General features: G+C 58.0%; 1 protein-coding gene across 1 annotated transcript in view; it reads right to left on the reverse strand.

Moving 5' to 3' along the window:
* Window positions 1–16672, reverse strand: part of LOC119111385 (KICSTOR complex protein SZT2) — a 59867-nt gene extending 43195 nt beyond the window's left edge. Inside the window, exons 1-20 of the mRNA XM_037235198.1 lie at window positions 16535–16672; window positions 14444–14607; window positions 13931–14113; window positions 13273–13350; window positions 12943–13035; window positions 12481–12618; window positions 11888–12050; window positions 10675–10861; window positions 9419–9572; window positions 8841–8946; window positions 7416–7659; window positions 6095–6253; window positions 5318–5428; window positions 4752–4878; window positions 4236–4362; window positions 3425–3554; window positions 2782–2928; window positions 2268–2396; window positions 1580–1768; window positions 712–877 (exon numbers count right to left, since the gene is read on the reverse strand). Coding sequence (XP_037091093.1) covers window positions 712–877; window positions 1580–1768; window positions 2268–2396; window positions 2782–2928; window positions 3425–3554; window positions 4236–4362; window positions 4752–4878; window positions 5318–5428; window positions 6095–6253; window positions 7416–7659; window positions 8841–8946; window positions 9419–9572; window positions 10675–10861; window positions 11888–12050; window positions 12481–12618; window positions 12943–13035; window positions 13273–13350; window positions 13931–14113; window positions 14444–14575 — 2763 coding nt within the window. The 5' untranslated portion in view covers window positions 14576–14607; window positions 16535–16672. The remainder of the gene's footprint in view (window positions 1–711; window positions 878–1579; window positions 1769–2267; window positions 2397–2781; window positions 2929–3424; window positions 3555–4235; window positions 4363–4751; window positions 4879–5317; window positions 5429–6094; window positions 6254–7415; window positions 7660–8840; window positions 8947–9418; window positions 9573–10674; window positions 10862–11887; window positions 12051–12480; window positions 12619–12942; window positions 13036–13272; window positions 13351–13930; window positions 14114–14443; window positions 14608–16534) is intronic.
* Window positions 16673–17501: the final 829 nt, after the last annotated feature.

A 17501-nucleotide genomic window follows, 5' to 3' on the forward strand; every position in this document is an offset into this window, starting at 1 on the left:
GGTCAGCCGAGCGGTGACGGGTGGGACAGTACCGCCCGGCCGCGGCCGTCGGTCCCGGTCAGCCGAGCGGTGGCGGGCGGAACAGGACCGCCCGGCCGCGGCCGTCGGTCCCGGTCAGCCGAGCGGTGACGGGCGGGACAGTACCGCCCGGCCGCGGCCGCCGCTCCCGGTCAGCCGAGCGGTGAGGGGCGGGACGGTACCGCCCGGCCGCGGCCGCCGCTCACCACACACCAGCGCTCACTGACTGGCAGACTCAGTTCCGGGTTTTCGCCAATAGCATAGCAGTAGCATTACATAACGCAATAGTAGCAGGCATAACACTTAACCGCACCGCACTAACGATACTAATGATATTACATCACTGACGCTATAACAGCACCAACACTATAACAACACTAACACTATAATTAATTACGACTTATTGGGAAATTCTGATCCGCGATATGGGACTGCTGCCTGCCAAATGAAGCAACGTGCAATATATAAATATCGATAATTGCATCGTCTTTACTAATTCGATGATGTTTTTCAAATCGGGTGAAGAAAATTTTTCCAGTTTAGGGAAACTTGCTCCCTGAATATGACCTGATCCAACCTCTTATTCACACCACATCAATGCTATTTGTTCACATAGCAGCCTGCCCCCGTTTGCCACCAGAGTGGGCAGTGGACACTGCCGCCCGACAGCCGTCGGTCGGCCGCTCATCTCACCTTGCTGGCCACCTGTTCGTAGGTGAGCTTGTTGAAGTGCACCTGGCGGTCGCTGTGTGTGAGCAGGCAGCCGCTCTGCGGCTCAACCCAGCACTCGGTGACGATGTGCGCCTGCACATCCGGCTCCGCCTCCGGCTCGCCCGGCTCCTCCTCCGACATTGACAAACTGCGCAACACACACACGTGTGTGCCGGTCATGGGGGCAGGCGCCGACACGGACACCGGTCACGGTACAGGCCAAGGCACGGACACCGGTCATGGCACAGGCCAAGGCACGGACACCGGTCACAGGCGCAGGGAGAGGCACGGACACCGGTCACGGGCGCTGGCAGTGACGCTGACACCGGTCACGGGCGCTGGAAGAGACACGGACATCGGTCACGGACGTAGGCGGAGACAGGGACACCGGTCATGGGCGCAGGCGGAGACAGGGACACCAGTCATGGGCGCAGGCGGAGACACGGACACCGGTCACGGGCGCAGGTAGAGACAGGGACACCGGTCATGGGCGCAGGCAGTGACACTGACACCAGTCATGGGCGCAGGCGGAGACAGGGACACCAGTCATGGGCGCAGGCGGTGACACGGACACCGGTCACGGGCGCAGGCGGTGACACGGACACCGGTTGCGGGCGCCGCTCGATCGGCCGTGGCTCACACGTCCTGACTGGCCATCCAAGCCCTGCAGTCCCGGCTGCTGACTGGCTCGGCCGATGTATAGTCCTGGCCCTCACTCACAGTCAGTACCGTCCAGCGCCAGGCCCGGCCACCGGCCAGACCCGGCCCGACGCTGCTCAGGCCGCGCGGCTCCCGACCCACCCCACGGGGTCTGCCCGCACCGGACTTCGTCCAGCAGCCAGCCACTCACTTGTCCCTGCTGCCGGAGGCGGCACTGATGTGCGGCGGGAACAGCACGTACTGCACCACGAACGGGTGCGTCTGGGGCTCGCCGCTGCCCAGCGGGCGGCACAGCGGGTGCTGCACCTCCATCTCCAGCACCAGGTTGATGATGCCGTGCGACGAGTGCGCGAAGCTGAAGCCCTCCTGCAGGCGGGACCTGGCCAGAGAGCGGGCCCGCATTACCAGTCGAGGCCGGGCGGCAGGAGGTTGGGCTGGCGGGAGGCCCCGCGGCGGGGGGCCGGGCGGCGGGAGGCGGAGCCGGCTGCCTCGCCCCGCGCGGCCCTCGTAATATGCACACAAACTGCTCTGAGCAATTAGTATGGAAGGTCCCAGGCACTATGACATCCCCAAAAATGCTATCGAGAACGCCACAGTTCCAGTGTATTGTGATCTCTGGGCGCAGGTGCTGGCTTGATAGGCTAATGGACAATGTATGCTGGCCTACAGCGCACACCAAACATCATTTTGCTATTTTTGTGATGCCCCAGCTATAATTTTGAAAAGGGACACCCACGCACCACCGATATGCCAACTAAAAACGCACCTTGCAACAAAGACACCCTTCCCAAGTTCCCACTCTACACCACTGACGTGGTTGCGGGGCGGCCATGCCAGCACCAGATCCACACCACTCGTGGCTGTCCAGCCGCACTCACTTGACAACGGTGGAGAGGATGCGGCCCATGGCTGTCATGGACATGGACGGCCCGCGCCTCTCCTGCATTTCCCACACCCAGCGGCGGTGGTGCAGGTACCTGACGGCCAATTGCTCATTGTAGGATTGCCTGCAATGCTAACCGGACTCCAGGCATGACGGCACACACCCGCTCATCCGACAAACATGATAGAGGGTGTGTCGTTGAAGGCCCTGTTCCCAACTGGACGACCCCAGTCAGACTCTGAAACGGCTCTGATCGTAATTTGCTGGTAGAAGCCACGGCTCCTCCTATCTGCGTAAGTTTACACTCCATGTCAGCCTGTCGTATGACACAGTGCACTCAAACGTGGCGTTGCTCCGTGATAAGACAGCACACCAACTTCACCAACAACCAACTAACCAGCACCATCTACGTCTCACAACTCCAATACTGAGCGCCATGCCTCGCAGCAATTGCCACGCACCCGACGGCTCAGTTGACCGACGGTGCCGCCCGCCGGTCAACTCCCAACCTGGACAGCGTGTTGAACATGGTGCTGGCCGTCTTGTTCTGCGAGCTGACGGCACTCGAGTAGACGGGCGGCCGGTGGCGCGGCCGGCCCAACACGTGCGACTGCTGGATCACCGGGCTCAGGAAATTGCGCGGCACGCGGTCGTACCTGCAGCCACCGACAGGTGTCAGCACCGGCGGCTCACGGTGACACGGACAGGGGCGGTGGGACGCGTCTGTGGCGACAGGGCGGCACATACAGCTGATATCACGGTAAGAGGGACAAGGAGTGGCAGAGCCTGGACCGAGAGCACGGATAACACAAGGGCCACCGGTGCGCGGATCCCATCGGCGTCTCTGGCCGGCGCCGCACCGCCGCACACAGCTCTGTCCTGGCTGGCGCCGCAGCTGCACTGGCGACTCTTACATCGTGCTTTGCTCTCGTTTGCATAGCGATTTTAGAAAACGCAAGTTCGCCAAAGCCCAGATACGACAGCTGATGACGTCGCACATACGACAGCCTGCAATGGGTCACCTCAAAACGCGAAGAAGCAAGAGAGTGCACATGTTTCGCATCACAAGCCGGCCAGCCGGCTCAGCAACCCGCACATATCACTCCAGCAGGCGGCACACAGAGAGCCCGGGCGAGCGTAGTCGTCTCTCACCGGATCAGGAACTTCTCGACGGGCTTCTTGAGCAGGACACAGCAGCTGACCTCGTGCGTGGCCGACCGGCTGGCGCTGTAGTGGTCGGCCGGCAGCAGACCCCGCTCCGGCGTGCCGTCGTCAATGGCCACTGGCGGCGGAGCAGGGCGGGGTGGGGTGGCTCAAGAGGCCGGCCGAGGAGCGGCCAGCATGGCGCCGTACGGCTCGCCGTCAGCCCGCAGGCACCCCAGCCACCAGACTGGCATGGCACGGCCGGCTCAGGCACCGGCCTGTAGCCCCAGTGACACACAACCGGCACACAACAACCGATCGTTTTGAGTCACAGAGGCCGTGCTTGCTTCCACTTTAGATGCACTTAGCTATCGAACATATTCAAAACTTGCGCTGCATGCCCACAGCCAGCTTGTTTCAGATGAGTACACACACCAGCGTAATCTTCAACAATGGGTGTTGCGCTGGACCAATTTGTAAGCTAATTTACCGCACGAGTTCAGCACATTCATCAGCCGGGGCGTCCAATTCCTAGCTATCTGTAGCTGTCCCAGCGGCGATGAACGCCACACTCCAGCCAGCAATGCCCAGCCACGCGTCACGGCCTGCGAGCTGGTGTTGCCGCGGCGCACAGCTTCACACTTCCCGGGTCTCCTGATGGCGGCCGGAGCCGGAGCCGGAGCCGGAGCCGGAGCCGGAGCCGGAGCCGGAGCCAGAGCCGGAGCCGGAGCCAGAGCCGGAGCCGGAGCCGGAGCCGGAGCCGGGACCGGGATCGGGGCCGGCGCCAGGGCCGAGGTCGGAGCCGGGCGGCGGCACTCACCCGTCTTGGGCACGGCAGACTTCTCGATGGGCCGGGCGTTCTTGCGGATGGGCGGGTCGGCCGACAGGGCCGTCTGGCCCTCAGTGAATGTCAGCGCCAGGATCCGCTCCCGCAGCTCCTTCACGATCTGACGTCATGGCGTCACGTCACCGACCAGGTCCAATCATCTCTCAGTCACCGGCCAGCATTCGAAGCGCAGCAGCCTCTTAGAGCGCTTCCTTCTCGCAGTACTCTGAACACCTCAGAAGGGGCCCTAGAATCCCGCCAAAAATTCCCGGACCCGTTGACTCGGCACGCGGAATATTGTAGGACTCGTTACAATCAACTAACGGAAGCACGGACTATTGAACTCGTTACCACAACTCTGACTTCTGGATGACAGCGGGAAAGCCACGTAACCGCATTAAGTCAGCTACCGTCTGATCGCGTGAATCCCCGAATGCCCCAGCGTGTCACCACGTGATCCGCGTGCCGCCGCCGTCTGTCCCGGTGGCGGCCGAGGCCGGCGCGCCTCACCTGGTTCCTCAGGTCGCCCGGTGTGCCGCCGAGGAAGGCCAGCCGCACCACCATGCAGGGCGGCCGCACAGCCAGGTTGACGCGCAGCATGTAGAACGAGGTGGGCGGCGCGCCCTCCTTCTCGGCGCTGCCGGTCAGAGCGTGCGCCGGTCGCCGGTCAGCCGTGACCGCCGCCGGGGCGCGGTCGGGCCCGACGCCCCCCAGTCAACCAGCAGCCACGTCCGGCTGGGTACTCAACAGCCGGCGCAAGCAATGGAGCTGCAGAGGCGTCACTACAAGGCCCCTCATTTCCGTAATGCTAAACGGCAGGGCGAACCTTTCTGGGCCAGCCTCTCCAAGGCATAGCACATCAACACATCAGTTTAAAACACGGCGGTGAAAAGGGACGAGGGCACCTGAACCTTTTAAAGTACATAAGTGTATCTAAGCTGTAACAAACACTCATTTCAACATTCACTGCTGGCAAACGTCGCATCACGGCCTGCACTGTAGTCGTCGGTAGGTACTTACAATACGATTGCACTGAATGAACAGTAACAGAGAAGAAGCCGTGTAAAGCGCCCCACCTGTACAGGAACTTGATGTAGGAGTGGCCGTCCAGCAGGGCGAAGTCGGTAACCTCGGCCAACATGGACGTCACAGCCTTGGTGGCCTGTCGACACTGGACCGGGTTGAATCTGAAGCCGCAACAGCCAGGGTCAGGGCGACTGGGCAGCGCCGTGGCGACTTCTTCTAAACATTACCCATGAATCTGGGACCGCGACAACCGGGGTCAGGGCGGACTGGGCGGCACCGTGGTGACTTTTTCCAACATTACGCACGACCCTGTAGCTGCGACAGCCGGGGTCTGGGCGGACTGGGCGGCGCCGTGGCGACTTCTCCTAAACATTACCCATGAATCTGGGACCGCGACAGCCGGGATCAGGGTGGACTGGGCGGCGCCGTGGCGACTTCTTCTAAACATTACCCATGAATCTGGGATCGCGACAACCGGGGTCAGGGCGGACTGAGCGGCGCCGTGGCGACTTCTTCTAAACATTACCCATGAATCTGGGACCGCGACAGCCGGGATCAGGGCGAACCGGGCGGCACCGTGGCGACTTTTTCCAACATTACCCATGAATCTGGGACTGCGCGGATTCGTCTCATCTTTCTCACGACCCATACACGTGCATGCTGACAGCAAATCATACGGAAAGTTTCAACACTCCTCGCGACGATGGGGAAGGAAAAGCAGCATACGCGCTAAGTTGTAAGGCACCGAAGCCGATTGATGTCACTTACGGAAGAGGCCCGCACCGCTCCAGCGCCGGCGCGCTGTACACGTGACAAGGCTGGCTTACCGTCCGCTGTTGTTTGGCAGGCACAGGTGCTTGGGCAGGGGGTGATCGTGCTCGAGAAGCAGCCCGATCCTGTGGGCGTGCATCCACTTTTGCCAGATGTTGATGTCCAGCATGCACACGGGCTTCCAGAAGTTGCAGAACGTCTGGTAGGCGGGCTCACTGGAAGAAAGATGCATGCGATGAGCGCAGCGAAATGCTACCACATAACAAGTACATTTTGCGTTCCGTTAATGAAAAGGAGCTTTTCATGGCATGTTGTTCTCGAGTGAAGATAACCGAAGATAAAAGACGGAACATCAAAATTGGGATGTTTTTCTTTACACCTCATATTATGTGAATGCTTCATTTCGACCGTGTATCTGTTCAAGTCATCCTCTTGCTGAAGTCACTCGACCAGCAGGAAAGGTTATGTGCACGTAATGGTTACAAACGAAACCACGTTCCTATTACACGAAGTGTAGCCTAAGCCACAACCAGACACTTTAATTTATGCGCACCACGAGTGCACGTACGATGCCGGCACCATGGCCGACAAGAGGTCCCGGTTCCTAATCGACCTACGTACCAAGCTCAACTCGTTGAAGTGGCGTCACAGATATATGCCAAAGGAGAATGTCTTTAATTCCAAATATGGGCACAAGAAGAACCCGATGATTCAACCCCATGGAAGCATTTACCGTATGTAAAAGGCTTACTTGATATCATTCGAATGAATAGTTATTCGCAAGTTTGGTGGCTAAAGACATCATTGACTTTAGCGACAGCCAACACTACTCAACTACAGTCAGCATTGTATTTGGCCAGCATTGTCCCGTCAGCATAGCCTTTAGCACAGCCAGCAGTGTCTCGCTGCGGCGATCAGCTCAGCTCAGAGAGAGCCGCCGTCGGTCGCTGACAGTCGGCACAACGGCGGGAAACACCGCCCCGTCGATACGCCACACGGCCCCGTCGGGTCGACACACGGTCCCGTCGGGTCGACACCCGGCCCCGTTGGGCCGACCCACGGCCCCGTCGGGCCGAAACACGGTCCCGTCGGGCTGAAACACGGTCCCGTCGGGCCGACACCCGGCCCCGTCGGAACGAAACACGGTCCCGTCGGGCCGACACCCGGCCCTGTCGGGCCGACACCCGGCCCTGTCGGGCCGACACCCGGCCCCGTCGGGCCGACACCCGGCCCCATCGGGCCGACACAAGGCCCCGTCGGGCCGACACAAGGCCCCGTCGGGCCAACACACCAGGATCCCGCTGCCAGCGCGATCCCGGCCAGTCGCGGCCTCCGCCGCCGACCGGGCGGACCCGGAGCTGGCTCGGAGCTACTGACCCGGAGAATGGCTCGGGCGCGCCGGTGTTCTCCGAGAGGAAGAAGAGCGGCCCGCCGCTACGCACAACGTCCGGGACCGTGTACAGCGTAGCGCTGCTATTGAACGAGTGCAGGTGCTCCAGCAGCTGGTCGCTGTGCCGCATCGACTTCAGACTGCTCCAGAACTTGCTGAACATCGCCTGTCGGTACGGCGACTTGGTGCGCGTGCGCGCACACGTCACGTCGTGCAGGAAGTCGTAGCTGGCTGCCGGCGGAAGGAGGGCGTCAGCATGCGATGCACGTTAATATGGCCCGAGGTAGAGCCAGCGGGTCTCTCCGACAACATTTCCCCCCTCCCCCCACCTTTGCCAGGTCCGATGTCCACTGCACCGGCACAGACGGGAGAAACCCGCACCAGCGCCAAACAACCAGGATCACTGCTGCACTTAATCACCCACAAGCATAACCCATCGCGGGACACATTACCAGGACTGGAAAAATACGACATAACAGCCGCATGGGCTAGCAGAACAGCTTGAAGGAAGTTTTGCACATTTGTATGCATCGTTGAAATGAGATAACCATTTTGGAGGTCGTTGGGCGCAATCCGCAGCTCTGCCCCTCTCATGACTTACAAGCCTCTGATTTCTGAGCTAGACGCCCGCGAAGTTGCGCAAACAATTTCGCAAAGACAGGATGACGCAAGGTAACCGAAGCATATACGCCGACATGGCAACGTCACTCAAACACCAACACCTCACAAGCCAAGCGGCGTTCATAACCAGGAGATAGATGACAGGCGATTTTTCAAGTCTGGCGTGAATGAGACCGACTTCTGATGCCACGGTCTTTACTTGACTCCCAACCAATGGGTGCTGACAGTTTCAAACACGAATCACGCTTTGTGCCACATAAAACAGGAAGTTGCACATTGGTGCTAGCTATTTCGCAAATAAGATTTGTAATCCAATAGCCTAAGTTCAGCACGATAACCGAGCATCGATATGCAAGTGAACAATATAAGATAACGGCTTAATATGCAAGAGCACCACGACAAGGGACCAAAATACACCTACGACCATATTTGGGTCCTAAAACGCCGCACTAATTACCATGACACTTCTCGAGAAGTCGAAGTACGACAAATGAGTCAGCACGTCTGCTAGGGCGGCAATGTCGCTCGGCTAGTTTGGCAGCCCTCTGACGTCATACACACGTTCCATAACGCATTCAAACGATGATGTATGAGGAGCATTGTTACTAAATAGGAAATTGTACTCTCAAGAGCAGTATTTTGCGCTTGAAAGCATACCAATAGCTACAAGTGAGGTCATTCCATCATATGATACTTGCCTCGACACCTTCAAATGTAGGAACGTTACCCTGACTTGCACCCGATGTTAAACGGAGCCCTTATTCGCCCGCCAGCCGTGTACCGCTGCTTACCCGTGATATTCAGCTCAAATTGCACGTCCCCACCGGTCGGCGGCCAGGCCGACTTCAGCATGTACTCTATGAAGATGGAGTACTTCCACGGCAGCACCAGCGTGATCTGAAGAAAACGCGGAGACGCATGCGAGTCAGGACAGCATGACATCATGTCACGACAGAACTGGCTCCTGCCTCCCACACACGGTACGCCCGAGAGAAGGAGTACGCTCGGTGCTGCAGTGTTTCAGGATTCGGCCATTTGCATGGCGGGGGTGTCAATATTTGTCCATGCTATTGCATCCCGGCTTGGGGTTCACTGCCTGTTGGCCCTACCCTTCCTCAAAATCGGTCAATCAGCATCGAACCGGGCGGCAATCAACTCCACATCCAAGCGCCGGGGCCAGTCACCTATCTGATCAGGGTCAAAGGGTAACGTATTAGCGCCATCGACTGTGTAGAGGTCACTGGAGAGCCAGGGTTCTGGCACAATGTGACGTGTCGATTTGCACCATGGCGCGTCGGCAGACTCACCACCCGGCCGGCACTGCACGGTCCAAACCTGAGACCGGCGATGGCGCGGCACCACGCCTCACCTGGATGGCGCCGTCTTCCATCTGGACGGCGCGGATGTTGTATCCCTCGCGCAGCCGGCACGACAGCACGCTCTCCAGGCTGGAGTTGAGCACGCCGTCCGATTGGTGCTTGGTGATGAGGTCCAGCGGCGTGTCCGGCACGCAGCCCTCCAGTCTGCCGGTCGGGGCGGGCGGTCAGAGGCGCGCGGGCGCCACTCTGCCGCCCGGAGACGCCCGCCCCGGCTCAGGTGTGACAGCCGGCCAGCTCCGGCCGAGGGAGGGGATGGCCGTCAGCTGACAGGCCGTGGCGTGGGGCCGCTGGGAACCGGACCAGCTGGACCGCCGGAGATCGGACCGGCTGGACTGCCAGGGACCGGAGCAGCTGGACCACCCGGGACCGGCTCTGATGGACCGCAGAGGACTGGACCACTGGACCGCTGGAGACCGGACCAGTCAAACCGTTGGGGACCGGACCAGCTGGACCGTCGGGGACCGGACCAGCTGGACCGGTCGGGGACACGGCCGGCCGGTCAGCCAACTTCAAAAAAGCATCTGCCGCGGGTGAGACATCATTAGTAAACCGCTAGCAGCTCCAACTGGCCGACCAAACTCCTTCAAATTGTCCATCGGACTGCGTGTGGGGTCGGGAGGGGATCGTTCTCGGACATAATGAAATTGCTGTTGGTTGGTTCTTGCCGCGCACACTTCCTATGCACACATGGCACATCAAACAGTTTCTCTAAGATGTTGGAATGTCGCCGCACTATTGAGAAATAACGAGTTTTCAGAATCTCAGATGATTTGGGAGGATACAAGACTCCCAGAGCAATGCTAAATCTCCTTCGCTAACTCTCGAGCTCTTGGTGCCGACCCATACCCACCGTTCAGACTCATCGGTCCTCGCGGGTGAACACCGAAAACCATCCCTGACCTTCAGCTCAGCTCCTGGCCGTACTGACCCGTCCCACAAGCCCGCTCTGATGTACCGTCCCTGACCCAGTAGTCCGTCCCGGGGGACGCCCCTCCCACAGAGCGCAGGCTTGCCCGCGGCGCCCGCAACCGCCCGCGCCCCTCGCACCGACATACTGTCCTGTAATGCAGTGTACCTAGGCGTGCTGCACCACGGCTCGTCGGGCTGCCCGGCCGCGTGCTGCATGGGCCCGGAGCCGCCCAGGCTCTTCTGGAAGCCCCAGCAGAGGAAGGCGCGGTGGTACACATTCATGACGTAGTCGAAGTCGTGCAGCACGGCCGGCAGGCGGGCCAGCAGCGCGCCGCACGTGGCCGTGGCCAGGAAGTGCATGAGGTCGGTGTAGGGCAGCGAGCCGAGGCCGGCGCTCGGCTGGCAGCCAGAGTCCAGCAGCAGGAACGAGCACGCCACTGTGTTGTTGCGCAGCTGCACCAGCAGCGAGTCGAACATGGTGGCGTCCGGCAGGCCGATGGCGCCGTCCGTCACCACGATGAGCCCTGCTGGACGGGCCAAGGGGCGGTCAGGTCAGGTCGGGTCGGGTCAGGTCAGGTCAGGTCAGGTCAGGTCAGGTCAGGTCAGGTCAGGTCAGGTCGGGTCGCGTCGGGGCAGGTCAGATCGGGTCGGGGCAGGTCGATGGACGGACCACGTGGCGGTCAGATCGGGTCAGGTCAGATTGATGGACGGACCAGGGGGCAGTCAGGTTGGGCCAGGTCAGGTCGGATCGGGTCGCGTCAGGTCAGGTCAGGTCAGGTCAGGGAGGGGGAACGGGACGCCCTCGCCACGATCCACAGGACGGGCCGTGGCCAGGCAGGCTGGACCAGTTCAGAGCGGTTTTGTGTGGAATCCGGCGTCACGGCAACACGCAGCGCTCAGCGTCTTAAAGAGTGTACTGATATGCACGCGAGTTTAATGAACAAATATTGAACACCCACGGATGCGTGCGTTATTTTGCCGCATCTGTGGCACACAGTGACTGAAAAGGAACCACAATCCGCCAGAAATGGCCAACGGTCCAGGTCATGTACGATGTCTGGTCCAACCGACATGAAAAGGTCAGCTGGCACTGCTGGCGAATGGTGACTGAGTGATCGCCGGGCGGTGGTCCCCTGCTTCATATGGCGAGACAAATATCGCTCACCAGGCCTGTCTCGCAGGCAGGCCAGCGGCCGGACTTTACCGCGGACTGAGACAGCACAGTCTGGATCATGGTTCAGGGTACGTGACAGTAATGTAGCGAGTAATCTAAGAGCAAAGTTTAGTTTCCGGAACGTTTGGAACAAGTCTGCCTAAATCAGATCCTGTCCAAGCATTACGCCCACTGGCTCCCAGGGATCCGCCAGAAATGGCCAAGGGAGCCGGGCGGGCCGAGACTCAACCCCAGCCAGGGCTGGTCCGGTCGGCGGCGTCCGCCCCGACCCCCAGCCCCGGACCGGACCGGACCGGACCGGACCGGACCGGACCGGACCGGACCGGACCGGACCGGACCGGACCGGTCCGGTCCGGTCCGGTCCGGCCGCACTGACCGGCGCTGCTGTTCTCCGGCAGCAGCTGCAGCGCCAGGATGCCGTAGCGCAGCATGTTGACGAAGCCGATGTCGGGCGAGACCATGGGCACGGCGGCCGAGGCGGCCGAGCTGTCGCCCGGCTCGTCCTCGAACAGCTGGCCCACTAGGCGCTCAGACTCCATCTGCGGACCAGACGCGACTCAAACGGACGTAAGGGGTCAGGCTCAGGCGGACGTCTGGGCGGACATCTGGGCGAACGTCTGGGTCCCAGGCGGACGTCTGGGCGCGGCTCAGGCGGATGGTAGGGCCAGCCAGCCACAGCAGGAGGCCGGCAAGCACGGCCGGTGTCTGAGTCACTGCACAGACGGACATAGGCGACGGACTACAGCTGCAGGCGACGACACACACTCAGACACGGACAGACTAAGACACACAGGGTCTCCTCGGGCAATGTCTGGGTCGCGAACGCGGCCTCCACGTGCTGAAGTCCAATACCCGCCCGTCGCCTGCCAATCCCCACAGTGTGGCTGACCGCCCCTCGCCGGGACTCGACTTCCGCAACCGTGCGCTGACGCTGGTGGACGGCTGCGAGGCGCTGACTGCCTGGCTCACCCGCTGCGCCTCCAGCTGGTCGTTGGCCATGGCGGTGACGTCGGCGAACATGTCCTCGATGTCGTTGAGCTTGCCGCCCACCGTGCCGAGGAAGGACTGCAGGTTGTCCTCCGTCAAAAGCCAGCCTTGCACGAGCACCTGGCGGGGCAGAGGCGACCCAGCTGAGGATCACGCGACCGACACGGTGTCGCGGGTGGCGCGCACCGAACCGACCGGGCCGTCCACGACAGCGCAGAACACGCCTGACTCCGGGTCAGCACACCGTGTGGCGCCACGACTGCCGCCGGGCGCCGCAGGGATCTCGTCAGCGCCTCCGGACGCGGGCGTGGGCGGCGGACCGGCCGTGGAGGTCACCGGCCGGCCCGCGGACAGCCGGCCGGAACTGACGACCGCGGCCCGCGTGCAGCGAGATGCCGTCCGGCTCGCGTGCAGCGAGACGCCGTACAGCCCGCGCTCCCTCACCTGGTGTGTCTGTGTGGTGAAGAAGGGCGTGTGCGCGATCACAGTGACGTACAGCTGCGGCTTGTACAGCAGCTCGCTACCCGGCACGTAGAACTGCAACGGTCGACAGAGCGGCGGCATCAGAGCGAATGACCAGCAGCGCCACGCGCGACCTCCGGCGTCCCGCCGCCGAACGCAGGCCAACGCCAGCACACAACCTGACGTGCGGATCTGACGCTCGCACAACCGACCCTCGACTCCACAGGCAGCCACAGCTCGTCGTCGGAGCAAAGTCAGCTGACGGCGCGCCGTCTGTAACAGGTGACGTCGGCGGCGCACGCCGGCACGTACCGGCCTCGTGATGCCCTCCAGACAGCGCCCCAGGGTGGGGAACACGGCGTCCAGCAGCACCACGCCGCTGCTGGTGTCCTGTCGGCGCGGAGGGTAAGACCCCGGTGACACGGCGCCCCCTCACACGGCTGACCGCCGGGCGGGCTCAGGCGGAGCGACGCGGCCCGCTTCAACGTGACCCACTCCGATCCACTGGCGACCACGCCTCACACCGGCCACCAAACATAGTGCAACTGTTGTATAGGCTGAAGCACAATGGCGGGAGATGAGTAGATGTCACAGCTCGTGGGTGCGGCTCGGGGGGGGGGGGGCTGAGTAGGTATCACGGCTCGTAGGTGCGGCCCGGAGATAGGGGGGGGGGGGGGGGCGGGGCTGAATAGGCATCACGTCTTGTGGGTGTGGCCCCTGGTCACATCAAACACAGTATGCTCCAAGCAATATGTCCATGTTTCAGCACAGGAGATCAAAGTGCTAATTTTATCTCAGGTTGGCTTCCAAATAAGTTTGCCATCCAAGTGCACAGTCAAAGAAGAACTCGCAGAAGTCCTATTACACATAACTGTAGTCTGCAACACCACCTGCTTTCAAATGGCTTGCAGGCCTTCAGCCCACCTCTCTCTCATGCACAAGACCGGAACAGCTCGCGCCGGCGCCTCACCACGGTGGCGACGGAGGGACTGAGGTCGAGGCAGAACACCAGCCGGTAGACGCGCGCCAGGAAGGTGACACCCGTGCGTGCAGTCACCCGGTAGCGGTACAGGTGGCTTGTGTCCGAGTCCCAGTCAGGCGGCGGGCTGGCCGGGATCACCGACACCACCTCCAGTTCGTCCTTGTACTCGTCCTGCACCGCGGCCCGACAGCACGGACTCAATACAGACTGGTGTGGGTCTTTCAAACACCCTGTGCCACCTCGTTCACACAGGCCAACAAATATCCACACACACACACACACACAGACACACATGCATAAATACACACAACACCAACACCAATAAGTCAGCATAAGTAGTGTGGAACATGGGTGTCACAATCAAGATTGCTTCTCAGACCTGTTTCACATAGCTCGGGAGGTCATGTCAACAATGGGAAGTATGGCATGTGTGATCAGACACCCTTGTGTAATGCACTGGCATAACCCTGGCTGGTCAGGTGTTTGTTGGTGACCACTCACCACCATGTGCCGCTTGGGAACCTGGATGAGCTGGCCCAGGTGGGAGAAGTACCACTGGGCTCGTACATTGCGGGATATGCGGTACTCCTTTCGCATGAGCAGGTAGACCTGCTCTGCCTCCAGTTCCTCCATGCTGCCTCAATGGCAGCAGCCTCGGCAGTGGCCTAGACACATGGGTTGAAACATGACTAGGGCAAGTCAAGTACAACCATACACAACAATCTGACAACTTCTCAATGCATGTAACATAATCTCCTACCATCTAGCACTCCCTTAGGTTTGTAGCTGGCATCACTACGTGCTGGTGAAAACTGTTGAGACATAAACTGAGACCTTTCCAACCCTTATCCAGAACCCAGCAGCATCAGCCACCTTGACAGTTTGTTGCAGGGTCCCAAGCTGAACTTTGCTGAAATAATTTTCCATGACTGGCTTAAAACAACAGCTATGTTACCAATCTAAAAAGATGGTGATTGATGCATGTGCCTGAGAAACATGCATGTAGAGAACACATCAAAGTGGTTATCCCAACACAGCTCACATTTGTGAAGATAGCATTCTTCCAGCAAAAAGATTAAGAAAACTATCTTGCCTAGGTGCTCTCCCTAGCAAGCAAGCTGACATGCTTGGATCTCTTACTGCTTACCAAGCTAGTTATTTGTGCTTACAATAGTTATGCCACATGTCCTATCACTGCTGGCAGCAATCACACCCAGTAGATATATATGCTGCTATAACCATGCCCAGATATCTCATTTCACAGTCTGATATGAGGCACCAACATGACATGAGAATAAAATGAGTCACCAACATGACATGAGAATCAAATGAGTCACCAACATGACATAAGAACAATCACTCATCTTTACTTATGGCTGAACAGTTTAAGTTGAATACTGTATAGAATGATGGTTCTGAGGGCATGCTGCCCTAAAGCTGGAAAAGGTGATTAAAATAACAGGCAATCAAATACTAAATCAAATAATTTAATATCTCATTTTCAAAGCCAACCATCTGAAAACTGGTGGTGATTTTCCTGTACTTAGGTCATGCATACTGAGTCACTATGCCACAAAGTTGCTAACAAAATAACGGGGTCCGATCATAGCCTACTGAAGACTGTGTGCCTCACGCTAGGACCAATGCTTGTCAAACCTATGCTTCATACCAGTGAGCATTTCCAAAAGGAGTCAGTGTTTTAAATTATTGCCTGAAATACATACTTTATTGTATACTGACTTGGGGGTCCACATTTTGGTACCCCCCATGCAATAATATCGTTTCAAAGGTTTTGCCATGCAGGTTTAGGTGAACTACTCAAAGAACACCCAGGCAATTTTCCATAACTGGCCAAATCACTAAGTTTGAGGGCCTTCTCCAGCTTTTTCTGAATTAATGTAAAAATTAAAGATAGGGAGATGATGACCAAGGACCAAAAAACTGCTAGCCTCTGGATGACCTGAGCTTTACCATGCTCTTTTTGGAGACAAGTATAACCTACAATACAAGCAAGTATAAGCTCATCAATTACATTTCAGATAATGACACTACCTTGCTGGTGTCGGTATACATTGGTCCCTAATGTTAGAAAAAAATCACTGCACGCCATTCGTCGTGTTTAAGGCTGAACATATCGCAAATAACCGTAAAACAGGTAGATGCATGCTCCTACCTTCAAATTTTTGTAGCTCCAATAGCGAGCTCCCTAGCGCCGCACGCACCCCGCCGCCGCGACTCCCCAGCGCATTTTTATAGTTCTTGATGCGTGGTAATGTGATCAAGCATAAATGTTGTGATCATGCGTAGCAATGATGGCGGGGTCGCGGTTGCTGCGTGTTTGCGGTCGGATGTTCGCTATCGTAGTTATTTAAGTTCCAAGGCAAGAGCTTAGATGACCTGTTTTACGATTAATTTCGGTATATTTTACCTTAAAAATGATGATTGATGTACAATGCCCGTAAGCATGAGGTAGCAATGTATACCCTGACCACCTTGCCTCGGGCTAAAACTTCATCAACATGCAGATCATTCAGAATAATGCATCATGTTAAATAATGCCATTGTATGCGGTGCTAATCTACTTCCACATACCCAACCTAAAACCTAAGCCGTTGCCTCCCCGGTCATTCGCCCGCTATGTATTCCGTCAAGACGCGCGAACGTGCAGCAATCTTCCTACGACCTTACGAACTTGCTACATGAGATATCAGCAAGACGTCCCATAACCTCAGAAACGCATTATTGCCTGAGTCGTTAACCACGAACTCCGAAACAATTTCTCGTTTCATATCATCTGCGCCAAGACCTGCCCACTACTGTTTACGATGAAATAATTTATTTCCTAGCTATTTCTAAACTACTTTGTTACAAAATTGCCATATTTTGTACTATCCAATCTTCATCTATTTCCACCTATCCTCTCACTTTCCAGTATTTTCCTATATTTTGTACTATTCCCCAAGCCGTATTTATAAAAAATGAAAATGATGCAGTTTATTTCGAACCACCAGCTGCTGCATATCTTCGCGCATACAGATGTAGGAACACAAAACATACACACACACACACAAAAGAAAAAAAGAGCAAGGCAGCAGGCAAAGCAGCCAGTGCTTGTTTGACAGGTCGGGGGACTGTTCTGGCCTGTTCCCACTAAAATGATTTGTCCATTTCAACATTTTTCCGCCTAGGGAGGCGAAATTCCACGACCGGGTTGGCATTTTGGCGACTGGGGAGACATGCACCCCGCACAGTTTAGATGTACAAATACGGTCTGGGTACGGGGTGGTCAGAATATTGAATTCGTATTAATGGCCCATAGTGCGTCACAGTTTTCACACGGCGACCGCCGACTGCGTTTCGAGAGATGGCATTTAGGCACAAAACAGGTTCGGAAGCTTCATTAATTGCGTGTCAAAACGATGTAACAAAAGCCATAACACCGGGTTTCACCTGTAAAGCCCAAGACACAGAATAAAAGCCCCTCTTTCGGCTATTCCTAGCATGAGCCCGTCTCCCGTCCGCCGTCGGCGGTCACTGGCCTGGACTGTCTGTCCCCTTT

This window comes from Pollicipes pollicipes, unplaced genomic scaffold (genome assembly GCF_011947565.3).
Source record: "Pollicipes pollicipes isolate AB1234 unplaced genomic scaffold, Ppol_2.1 Scaffold_7261;HRSCAF=8764_pilon_pilon_pilon, whole genome shotgun sequence".
NCBI classification, from domain to species: domain Eukaryota; kingdom Metazoa; phylum Arthropoda; class Thecostraca; order Pollicipedomorpha; family Pollicipedidae; genus Pollicipes; species Pollicipes pollicipes.